Source organism: Copadichromis virginalis, linkage group LG16, assembly GCF_057382275.1.
Source record: "Copadichromis virginalis isolate Kocher_CV1m ecotype Utaka linkage group LG16, C_Virginalis_male_GT1.1, whole genome shotgun sequence".
Classification (NCBI taxonomy): Eukaryota; Metazoa; Chordata; class Actinopteri; order Cichliformes; family Cichlidae; genus Copadichromis; species Copadichromis virginalis.
In genome coordinates, this window is record NC_140633.1 from 41043528 (window position 1) to 41055807 (window position 12280).

The window sequence follows — 12280 nt, forward strand, 5'->3', positions numbered from 1 at the left end:
AACGGTTTGTGTAGCCATTGAGACTTTCTAGACTATCAACATTAAGCAGAATGTAAACATTATTACTAGCAACATACCAACTGCATCCTTAGCAGTGATTGCACGTGAAGCCTTGCTTGGGTTGCTGATGCCAATTTCATTCACCGCCTTCACTCTGTATTGGTATTCATGAAGTGGAAGGAGTCCAGTAACTGTGAAACGAGTTCCAGGAATTGGATCCTTGTTGACAGGAGACCACTTAACAGCATGCTCCTCTTTCTTCTCCAACAGATATCCTGTGATTGGCTTTCCACCATCTTTCTCTGGCTCTGACCACTGAACAGTCATCTCCTCCTTGGCAATCTTGATGACCTCTGGTGCTTCTGGAGCACCAGGTACACTGAACTGCGTTCCAGCAACAATAGCTTCACTCTGTACTGCTGGTCCAGAGCCCATCTTATTCTCGGCTCTAACTCTGAACATATACTCATTACCCTCAATAAGACGAGTTACCTTCGCTTTGTTGGTGATGACAGCATTGGAGTGAACAGACCAGACTCCCCTCTTGGTCTCACATTTCTCAATTATGTAGTTGTAGATATCACAGCCACCATCATCCTCTGGGATTTCCCAGGCCAGATGACACCTGTCATTAGTGATACCGGATATCTTGAGATCCCTGATGGGGCCAGGTCTATCCAGTACAATGACCTTGGCATGAGCAGAGCATGTTCCTGCATTGTTGGAGGCAGTAACAGCATATTTGCCACTGTCAGTGCGCCTTGCTCCAGTAATCAGAAGTTTAGAGAAGTCTGCACCACTTTCGATTTGAAGCCTGGGGCCCTTCTTAATCTCCTCTGTGCTTTCATCCCTGGTCCATTTGATATCAGGCTGGGGTTTGCCCGTCACTGTTGCCTCTATAGGAATGGAGCCTCCTGCTTTCACTATAAGGGTTCCATCCAATTTAATCTTGATCTCAGGGATCACTAACTGTTCCTTAACCATGACTTCAGCTGTGGTAACCCAGTTGCTTTCACCGCCCTCATTCTTAGTCTGAACTCTGAACTGGTAGATCTGGTTTTCGATACATCTGTCGGCCATGAAGTAAGTCTCCTTGATGGCACCCTTGTGAAGCCTCTCCCACTCATCAGCCTCCTTTGGTTTCTTTTCAATATGATAACCCAGATTACGGCTACCACCATCATAATCTGGCTTCTTCCACTTCAGGAAGCAGAAGGTCTTGCCTATCTCAGATATATGGAAGTCAATGGGTTCACCAGGTTTCTCAATGGGATCAACTGCCAATACAGGTGTCTTGGTCTCAGTGGGTGGACCAGTGCCAATCTTGTTCTCTGCGCTGACCCGGAAGAAATATTCACAACTTTCTGTAAGAGGAGCCTTTATCAGACGCTTAGTGCAGTCATTGGAAACCACTGTCCATCCTCGCTGGCTGGGCTGACGACATTCAATAATGTACTGCGTGATCTCAGTTCCTCCATTGTCTTCAGGGTTCTCCCAGGAAACCATGCAGGATTTCTTGGTCACATAAGCCACTTTTATATTCTGGCAAGCTCCCGGTGTGTCTAGGACATTGACAACAATGGCAGCCTGTGCCTGCCCGCTGCTGTTCTTAGCCACAATAGCATATTTACCATAGTCTGATCTGACTGCATCGTTTATGATGAGTTCACACAGTGGGTAGTTGTTGTTCATCTGTGTGCGCTTATCCCTGGCCAAAGCTCTGGCATCCTTGGTCCAAGTGATCTCTGGATCGGGTCTGCCTTTGACTCTAGTGATCAAACTGATAATCTGACCTGCTCTGACTGTCACAGAGTCACGGCATGACACATCAACAACAACTTCAGGTGGTACCAGGATGTCCTTTGCCAAGATAGTCTGAGGTAGCTCCTTGGGTTCACTGTCTCCAACCTTATTGGTGGCTCTGATGCGGAGTCTGTACTCTAGTCCTTCGATGAGGCCTGGAACTCTATAGGCACACATCTTGACAAGGTCTTTGTTGATTCTGTCCCACTGGGCAGTTCCTGACTTCTGAGCCTCAATTACATACCCCAGAATGGGACTACCTCCATCTCTTGTAGGCTTGGTCCAACAGATGTCAGCATGGGACTTACTCCAGTCTTTCAGTTTAAGATTACCAGGGGGGCCAGGTTTGGTGATGGCTCGGGTGGCCTTGATGGGATCAGAGGTAAGCGAGGGCTCACTGATACCAGCAATGTTTTCTGCAAATACTCTGAACTCATAAGTGTTCCCTTCAAATAAGCCAGAGACTCTATATCTGAGGTCGAGAACAGGTGTTTTATTGACACGGATCCACTTTCCTGTCATTTCTCTGCGTTCAACCACATAACCACTGATAGGACTTCCTCCATCATAGTCAGGCAGGCTCCATGACACTGTTACAGCATTCTCTGTTATATCAGAACATTCTGGTAGGCCTGGTGGGCCGGGAGGGTTAAACATGTGTTTGGCAATAGTTGGAGGACTCTCAAGTGGAGCACCGATACCAATCTTGTTCTCCGCACGCACACGGACAATGTACTCACGGCCTTTCTCTAGTCTGGACACCTTGGCTCTGGTCACTGTGCCACTGGAGCTAACCACAGACCAAGGCTCCCATGGTTTTTTCACATCCTTCTTTTCCACCACATAGTTAGTGATAGGTGTTCCACCATCATCCTTTGGGGCTCTCCATTGGATCATCATGTAATCAGGGGTGACTTCCAAAATATTAATGGGTCCAATGGGTGGACCTGGAAGATCCAGGACGGTCACATGAAGGGCAACAGTTTTGCTGCCTGCAGGATTTGACACAGTGAGTATATACTCTCCAGTGTCTGCTCTCTGGCACTCAGGGATACTTAGGGTGGTTGTGGATTCAGCTGACTGAATGTGATAGCGGCCCTCAGATGTGATCTCTTTGCCATCAGTCATCCATTTGGCAGTGGGAAGAGGGATTCCCACCATCTTGGCTGGAAGAGCAATAGTGGTGCCAGCTTTGACAATGAGACCCTCAATAAGCTTTACATCAACTTCAATAGTAGGTGGCACTGAAAGAGAGTAACAGAGCAGAAATATTATAATTATTTCAGGAGAATGTTGAGCATTTACAATACAGCAAAGTTATGCTTCTTACATGTTTTCTCCTGACATGTGACAGGGACACTGGTGTCGGGACGGCTCACGCCAATGGCGTTCTGAGCTTTGACCCTGAAGCGGTAAGTCTTGCCCTCCTCCAGACCTGTGACATGGGTGTGATTGTTGCTTACGGTCTTGAAGGTGACCCAGTCAGTCTGACCCTCTTCTTGGTGCTCCACAATGAAGCCAGTAATTTCACTTCCGCCGGTGCGGTCAGGCCACTCCCATGCCAACCAAACCTCTGTCTTATCTGCATCAGTATGGTGCAGGTTCTTGGGTGGGCCAGGAGGATCTAAAGTATCCAGGAAATAAGAAATTAATTGCTTTTTAATGCTTTTTATTGATGGGATTCAAATGTATAAATTTACAGTTACACTTTTAAAGTTTCACTTTATTCTAGTTTTATTTATTTAGCGCCAAAAACAACATTTGCCTCAAGACACTTTTTATTGTAAGATAAAGACCCTACAATAATGACATGGCATACAACTATCAATTTACCAAAGTAGCTGAAGAATCACTATTTAAAAGTGTGTCAAATTAGACCACGTCACGCAGTAATGACTTTCACTTACAGAGAGGATCGACAGCCTTGATGGGTGTTTTGGTCACTACATAATCACTCCTGCCAAACTGGTTCTCTGCAGCTACCCTGAACAAATACTGGATTCCTTCCATCAGGTACATGGCCATCAGACTCAGTTTCTTATTGGCCGCAGCAACAGGTACCCACTGCTCAGCAGCCACGTTCTTCTTCTGCACGATGTAATGAGAGATGACGGCACCGCCATTGTCCTCTGGAGCCTTCCACGTGAGGTAGGCAGACTCACTGGTCACATCAGAGATTGCCAAGTCCCTGGGAGGAGAAGGCTTGTCTAGCGGAAACAAAAGTTTGTGGTCAAGTAAAACTCAAATATGATCTGAACTCAATAATTCATCGTATTAACAGAGAGTGAATTTACTCAGCACAAGCACAGCAACGGTTGCTGTCTTCTTTCCAGCAGCATTCTCAACAGTGATGGTGTAGTTGCCAGAGTCTGCACGGACGCACTTCGGGATGAAGACTTTGCTGCCAGTGGCAGTAACAGCGACGGTGATGTGAGCAGGAACGTCTGCATCGTTCTTCTTCCAGCTGACTGTGGGCGTCGGCACACCTTTGATGGTTGCACTCAGGGTGATGTCAGTGCCCAGCATGGCCAGGTGGTCACGTGCCATGTTGGCATCCAGCAGCAACTCTGGTTCCTCTGTGGAGGCAAATGGAAAAAAGTTTACAGAATTTAGTAAATGTAGGGGGAAAAAGGCAGAAAGCCCTGGCAGCTAAGCAAAAATGCATTCAAATGATAAATCTTTAATACAATTGAAAATATTGTAACATAATTTGTTTATTTTGCACATTTCTATATGTTTCTGTATTTAAAGAATATGTTGTTCAAAAAACTTAAAATACAGAAAAAAAAACAAGTGCAACTGATTCTATTACCAAGCCTGTCATGGACTTTAATGGTGTCCTTGACATAAGCAGGATCTGATTTGCCGGCAGCATTGACAGTGAAGATCCTGAATTTGTACTCGTGTCCTTCAGCCAGCCCTGTCACCACATAGTGGAGGTCAGGGCACTGCTCTGGGGTTTCGTTGGCTTGCATCCACTCTACGGCACCAGGTGTCTGGTACTCCACAAGGTATCCAAAGATTCGTCCCCTCCCGTCGTGGCGTGGCATCTTCCACTTCAGGCTGACGGAGTCCTTGGTCTTATCATAGGCCTCGGGGGTCACAGGAGGACTGGGGCGCACTGTGATAAAAAAAAAAAAAAAAAAAATCTGAAACGCTTTCTTAATCCTAGTAGCAAAGATGGGCACCTAAAATATTTGTAACTTTATGGCAGGGACCTTTTATGCACAAGGAACACCTGAGTATAGTACTGTTTTTACAAATATTTAATGTCTTTGACAAACTAACCAATAGGGTCTTTGGCAAGTATGGGCTTGGAGGGGACACTGGGATCTCCAGGTCCGAGCTCATTCTCAGCCATCACCCTGAATTCATACTCGCAGCCCTCCACTAGATCCTGGACTCGATACTGAGTGGCTGGGTACAGTGGGTCTCTGGTGACCCTGGACCACCTCTTGGCTGTGGTCTCTTTTTTCTCCAGGATGTAGTTGGTGATGGGCTTTCCACCATCACGAGGCCGGTTCCACAGCACTAGAGCATTGGTGCCATACACCTCCCTGACTGTTGGCATTTCAGGGGCTTCGGGGACTCCTGCAGGAAGGCAGCAAGAGCAAACAGACACATAGGGAACGACATTTGGTAACTTTGAGCATACCAGTTATTTGCAGATCATTTATCATTTTTCTTTTGCTGTTTTTTTTGGTAAATTCTTCATACGTCTTCCAGTTAAAAAGAACATTTTTTCTCACTGGTAATTTGACACCTCAAACTGGAACAGCAAAAAAAATAGCACTCCATGAACGTACTGAAGAGATCTTTGGCTTTCATCTCCTCAGATTCCAGAGGGTCGCTGATACCGTACATGTTCTCAGCACAGATTCTCATTATATACTCCCTGCCCTCTGTCAGCTTGGGGATCTGAGAAGAAACAACAACATGTAAGCATCTCTCAACTGCAGCAAACCTTTAACAGGACCTCTGAACATCTTGTAGAGCCACATCAGCCTACTTTGCATGTGGTCTTGGTGGTGGCAGATGTTACTGTGGTCCAGGTTTCTCTGTTGATGTCTCTTTTCTCAATTATGTAATTAGAGACATCAACACCACCACTGTCCAAAGGAGGCTTCCAGGAGATCACCATGTATTCCCTGTGAACCTCCTCAAACACCACTGGGCCAACAGGAGGAGTCGGGCGGTCTGGAGGGCAGAAAGAAAAGACAAAGAGAAATGAGTTCTCTGTTGTGTGATCACGCACTCCCTGCATTATTTAGAAAGCTTGTATTTCAGTCTGCTTGAAAGCAGTAAATGTAAAATAAATCAGTCATTTAGCTGCTACGTCTCTTTGAGATCTGTGTTGACGTACCAACAACCGTGATGTTGCAGACTCCCTTCCTGGATCCGGTACTGTTCTCTACAACGACCACGTATCTGCCGCTGTGTTCACGCTCTGCCTTCATCAGGCCCAGCGACATGGTGGTTAGCGTGTTCTTGAACATGATGTGTTTGTCAACTTTCAGCTCCTTGTCGTCACAATACCACGTGATGGATGGAGGTGGTTTACCAGTATAGCGGCCCTGCAGCAGGCAGCTCTCCCCCACGCGGATGATGATCTTATCGCGGAAATCCAGCTCAATGGTGGGCGGCTCTGTGAAAACGGAAAGCATCATTTTTAATATTTAATACATTTAGGATGATCTCGACATTTCTGTTTTCGATTTTGCCTTACTGGGAGTAAGAAACCACACTGGCATGTGGAGTCTGATAAAAAAAAGTAATTTTATTCAAAGTACTTTTTTTTCATTTGTTGTTCCTTCTTGTTGTTATTTTTTCTAATGGATATTTTCTAATACGAGTGATGCTGACCATTGAATTGTCACTGCTTTCAGTAATAATGGTTATACTTAGACTATACTGTTTTTTTTCACTGCTTCTCCATGTTGGCTTAGTGTTAACATGGTGCAACATGTTGTGTTGCTGTTCATCTCAGGTTGTGTTTACCTAATTTAAAGACCCACTAAGAACATTTTATTATGTAACGTGAAAAAACTTTTATTCTGACTGTATTTTTGGAGCAAACTGTGTAACCTGATGAAGACGATCTGTGAATCCAGAAATGAAATTTCAATTCAATATTATTTTTATATTTATATATTTATTTATAACAGTTTGCTCAGGTTGCTTTATATTGTATATGACAAAGAAGTGGCCTCTCACAGAGATCTTCTGACATGATGTTCCTCATGGAAATCAATCATTTCACTGTTTTTCATTTTTATTTTTTGTTGATGACACTGGCATGTTTTACTGAACCCTGTTCGCTGCCAATAATAATGCAGTTCTAATATGGACAACCGCTTACCCAGCTCGTCCTTGCAGGTGACTGGTTTGGTGCAGAAAGACGGTTTGCTGGGGCCAACCTCATTGACAGCAATGACCCTAAACTCATAGGTGTCACCCTCCCTGAGGCCATCGTAGGTGTATTTCCTGTCCATCAGGTGCTCCTTTGTCAGTCTAGTGAATTTGTCTTTGCCAATCATGCGTGCTTCCAGGATATACATAGTGATCTCTGAGCCACCGTCATACTTGGGCGCCTTCCAAGCAATGCTGATCAAATCTTTGGTGACCTTGGTGACTTCCACCTCCTCTGGTCGGTCAGGAACACCTACAAAACAAACATACAAACATTCTTCACATCTGAAGACAGGAACTCGCTTAGTGATTTAGATTTGTACTCTTGGTTGGATCAGATAACCTTCTTCATTTCTTTAGTGCAGTAAAAGACCTCTAGTGTCCAATGGCCACTATGTTTGTTTAATTAAACTCACTGATGGGTTCCTTGACGACAATCTCAGCTGCAGTCTCCAGAAAGGGTCCAATACCGATGGCATTCTCTGCAGCTACTCTGAAGAAGTAGGCCTTTCCAGGTGTGAGGTCATGAGCCACAGCGTTCTGTCTGCTGGCGGTGTAGGACAGCGACGTCCAGGCTTTGCGCTCAGCCTCACGTTTCTCAATAATGAAGTTGCTTATAGGTGAGCCGCCATCATTCTCAGGGAAGAACCAGTTGATTTTGCAGGAGTCACTGCTCAGGTTCTCTGCAACTAAGGGGATGCCTACTGGCCCGGGAACATCTAAGAAGGACACAATCAAACGTAATAAATACATATTTACAATTTCTGTGGGTTTTAAATGTCCAACAATTCCATTTTAATGAAAACAGTGTGTTACCCAGAACTTCCACTGTGATCTTCTTTGTCTTCTCTCCTCCAGCATTTTTGGCGGTCAGTGTGTACACACCAAGGTGTTTCCTAGTGCAAGGTTTGATGACAAGAGATGAGCTGATGGCTGTGGTCTCCACTTTAGCCTCAGGAGGCAGTGCAGCTCCATCTCTACTCCAGGTGACATCGGGGGATGGCTGGCCTGACACGTAGGCAATGATTCGGATCACGCCGCCAGCGTGGACCACTATTCTTTCTTTCACCGAGGCATCCAAGTCGACCTCAGGCGCAACTGGAAGGAAGAAACTCAGTAGTCTATTCCAAAAGGACTTCATATAGGTCTTTTAAGTCATTGCTGGGAGAACTTTGACTAAATTAGCGGACCGACTTACCAATTCTGTCATTCACTTCGAGAACCTCTGGGACTTCTCCTGGCTCACCATTGCCAGCAGCATTGAAGGCAATCACTCTGAACCTGTATTTACCACCAGTCTTCAGACCAGTGATCACAAACCGGGTGCCACGGATTTCCGTGTCCTTGGCCTAAAAGACATGAAAATGGAGTGGATCTAACAGACAGACGAATGTTTAAATGGTTTATTCTAATAAGACACTAAGGCTTTGTGCTTCATGAGAAGTTGCGGTTTATTCATGTTGGGTTGGGACCTCATGAAATGATTTGGCTTCTTTTGTTTGCTAAGTTTGGCCTCATGATAGATGTGCCAGTCAATGAAGTTATCAGATGTTTGGTTTGTAGAACTGTATTACCTTGACCCAGGCTTCAGTGCCCTCCTCTTTGTGCTCCACCCAATAACCAATGATCTTGGAGCCTCCATCCTTCAGAGGAGGAATCCACTCCAGGTCCACTGTAGACTTTGTCCAGTCAGAAACCTTTGGGGTTGGAGGAGATGGCGGCGCTACAGGAGGAGACAGAGGTGGTTAATATTGTGTCCTTAAAACCTGTATGAATTCTAGTGATTTCAGAGTGTAATTCTTACTGATAGGGTCTCTGGCAAAGATGGGGTCAGTGGGAGGGCTGGCAAGTCCGGGCCCTGCGGCATTGATGGCAGAGACTCGGAATAGATACTGGGATCCCTCAACGAGTCCGCTCACCACAAACGACTCGCCCAGGCCCATGGGACGGATCGGGTCGCGGGTGACACGGGTCCAGCGTTTGCCAGTTGTCTCCTTGCGTTCCAGCCAGTAGCCAGTGATCGGGGACCCCCCATCGTCCTCAGGTTCTTCCCAGTTAACGGTCATGGAGTCCACGGTTACGCTGGTAACTGTCGGCTTTTCAACCTGACCAGGTGCAGCTGCAGGTGCGCAGACACATAGCATCAAAGGTTAGAGGATTAGAAGGCCTGATGCAGGTCGTACCCGTACATCTTTTACATTTTGATCCTCACTTTCACTTTTAAATAAGAACATTTGATTTGATAGTTTCGCATGACTTGTTAAAATCTCACAGCTATTATTGTGCTGATGGTTAAGAATGACTAAAAGATGGATTACTGCTTGGTATGTTTTCTGAGTGTCATCCTCTATTACAAAGCCCTCCTGCTGTCGTTTAGCATAACAATGCAACAGAAGATGTGAAAAGAATTATATTATTGCATGCTGTATATGAAGCTTCCTTAAACGTGACTGACTTTAAATCGACCCATTAATGGTTTCATAGCTTTGTTTGCTGCTGAGAGTCAGATGGTTAAACTCACTGTAGAGATTTCGGGCCACCTCGGGCTCACTGTCCAATGGCTCTCCGACTCCATACTTGTTCTGTGCCATAATGCGGAACACGTACTCATGTCCTTTCATCAAGTTCTCCACTGTCCAGATCCGCTCTTTCGGCTCACTGGTGACAGGCACCCAAGTCTTTCTGTTGGCCACCCGCCTCCAGATGACGTAGTTTGTGACTTTGGAGCCACCATCGTCCTTCGGCGGCAGCCAGGAAAGCGTGATCTTCTCAGCTCCAATCTCCTCAAACTTAATGGGAGCAGAGGGAGGACCGGGACGGCCTGCAGGCACACAAAATCAAGACTCAAATAATGCTGTGGAAATTATTCTGGTGAACGATAACTGTAATTCCAGCAATTTACTCAACCACACCGACTATCATGAAAATAAATAATTAATATGAAAGTTAAAATAAAACATGAGATATTTTAGATATATTTGCGGTGTGTTTTGTGATTGTACCGAGCACGTTGAGCCTCATCTCCTTGGAGGCCTTGCCAAGGCTGTTGGAAGCCACCAGCGTGTACAGGCCTGTGTCGGGACGTTTGCCCTGCTGGATGAGCAGTGTGCAGCTGTCGTCCGAAACAATCTTATTTATATGCTCGTCGTACTGAACCTCCACCTTCGCGTCGGACTTGTGGGGCGGAGCCTTGTACCAGGTGAGTGTAGGGAATGGACAGCCACGAATTTGGGCCACAATGCTAATGTCGGAGCCCTGCTCCACCTCCATGAACTCATTCAGCTCGATGGATGGAGCACCTGGAGGACGAAATAAAGGATTTGACAGTTATTTGCTTTTTAATTGCATTTTGGCAGCTTGTCTTTCTAGGTGGAAATCTAACACTGACGAAAGTAAATATGGGCAATACTCAAGGTAATGTCCATAAAATATTGTGCTTTGTTTATTTTATGAAAGGTACTGATAGTCATTACATACTGCTGTTGGGACACTGTAACTTGAGGTTAAAAAGGACATAATTTACAAACAGAACATCCAGCTCTGCATCCATCACATTTCACAGGTTAGCACCCATAAAATGACAAATATGACTAAAGTACTGAAGTGTACTGTTACTACACAGTGTAACTGCATATGTGCAGAGGTGCACGTTATGTAGGGTTTTAAGTGACAATATAAGGAGCTGTTGAACGGACTCAATACTGAACTGAAAATCAAACTCTGCAGCTCCACTGCCCATTTTATTAAATTTCTCTTACAGCTCTGGTCCTGGATGATGATTGGTCCAGCAGTAGATGAAGGTCGGCTGGGTCCGACTTCATTGTAAGCCATCACCCTGAACTCATACTCATCTCCCTCTGTAAGGTCCTCCACTTTAAAGCTGGTGGTGTCCACATCTCTCCTGTTGCACCTGGATGTAGCACAACATGGAGTTACAGCCAAAGCCAACACAACAGCAGCTCGAAAAGGTAAAGATGAGTCTCTATTGGCTTACAAAGAAAAAAAAAATCTTCCAGACCTGGGGCGCCTCTGTCAGTGCGCCCCAGGGCAGCTGTGGCTACAATGTAGCTTGCCATCGCCAGTGTGTGAATGTGTGTGTGAATGGGTGGATGACTGAATGTAGTGTGAAGCGCTTTGGGGTCCTTAGGGACTAGAAAAGCGCTATACAAATGCAGGCCATTTACCATTTAACAGATTTAGGTCTGTAGTCAGAAAGTCAGAGTAAGTCCATACCACATGTTCTCAAATCGAGTCTCAGCAGAAACCAAGAGAGCAGATGTGTGAAGTTTTACCTCCTCCAGGACTCCTTCTGGGTGCCACTGCTGTCCCAGCAGAGGAGATCCACGCTGTAGTGGGTTACAGGTGAACCACCATCGTTCTTTGGAGCCTTCCAGGTCAGAGTTACTGTGCCCTTCCTGACGCTCTGGATCTTCAACCTTGTTGGAGGATCGGGAGGATCTGCAGACATTACAGACTGGTGTCAGATCACAAGCAGCCACGATGTACATAACACTTGTTTCATCAGGAGTAATGCTGCTGCTGATGAATGTCATTTCTGTCGTGATTTGATCAAATTCAGGATATACCCTTTTCTTCTATGATATAGTGCTCAAGATTTATTTTATTGATTTCAGTTGTGTCTGAAAAGTTAGTCTTGTTATCACATAACTAGTGTGTGGGTTAAAATTGAGTTTAGAGTCAGTCTAAACCAGGGGTGCCAAACTCAAATACACAGTGGGCCAAAATTCAAAACTGGAACAAAGTCGCGGGCTGACGTTAATATTTATTGAAATATATTTAATCCTCCAGATATAAGAATGAATCTTTTCTTTTGGACTCAAACACGCTTTGCTGAAAAACTGAATATGGAACAAGCAAAGCTTAATACTAAACAATATATATATTAGCTGTATGATACCAGCAGGCCAGCTCTGATAGTAATTTGGCATAGCTTCGTGGGCCAAATGTAAGTAGGCTGCCAGAGTTTGACACCTATGGTCTACACTATAAAATCAAATTACAGTGTACAGAAGCAATATTAATTTGTTCAGCAACACTTTGTTAGATG

At 45.2% G+C, this 12280-nt stretch overlaps 1 protein-coding gene across 19 annotated transcripts in view; it reads right to left on the reverse strand.

Moving 5' to 3' along the window:
- Window positions 1-12280, reverse strand: part of LOC146691423 (titin-like) — a 175371-nt gene that overhangs the window by 58275 nt on the left and 104816 nt on the right. For all 19 annotated transcript variants that reach the window (XM_085434860.1, XM_085434849.1, XM_085434859.1 and 16 more), the window contains 19 exons: window positions 11505-11670; window positions 10971-11122; window positions 10215-10511; window positions 9734-10033; window positions 9017-9331; window positions 8787-8935; window positions 8411-8561; window positions 8029-8310; window positions 7629-7931; window positions 7163-7465; window positions 6167-6448; window positions 5813-6000; window positions 5610-5721; window positions 5092-5394; window positions 4616-4924; window positions 4098-4379; window positions 3711-4010; window positions 3134-3427; window positions 78-3047 (listed from right to left, as the gene is read on the reverse strand). In XM_085434860.1, the coding sequence (XP_085290986.1) occupies window positions 78-3047; window positions 3134-3427; window positions 3711-4010; window positions 4098-4379; window positions 4616-4924; window positions 5092-5394; window positions 5610-5721; window positions 5813-6000; window positions 6167-6448; window positions 7163-7465; window positions 7629-7931; window positions 8029-8310; window positions 8411-8561; window positions 8787-8935; window positions 9017-9331; window positions 9734-10033; window positions 10215-10511; window positions 10971-11122; window positions 11505-11670 (7458 nt within the window). The remainder of the gene's footprint in view (window positions 1-77; window positions 3048-3133; window positions 3428-3710; window positions 4011-4097; window positions 4380-4615; window positions 4925-5091; window positions 5395-5609; window positions 5722-5812; window positions 6001-6166; window positions 6449-7162; window positions 7466-7628; window positions 7932-8028; window positions 8311-8410; window positions 8562-8786; window positions 8936-9016; window positions 9332-9733; window positions 10034-10214; window positions 10512-10970; window positions 11123-11504; window positions 11671-12280) is intronic.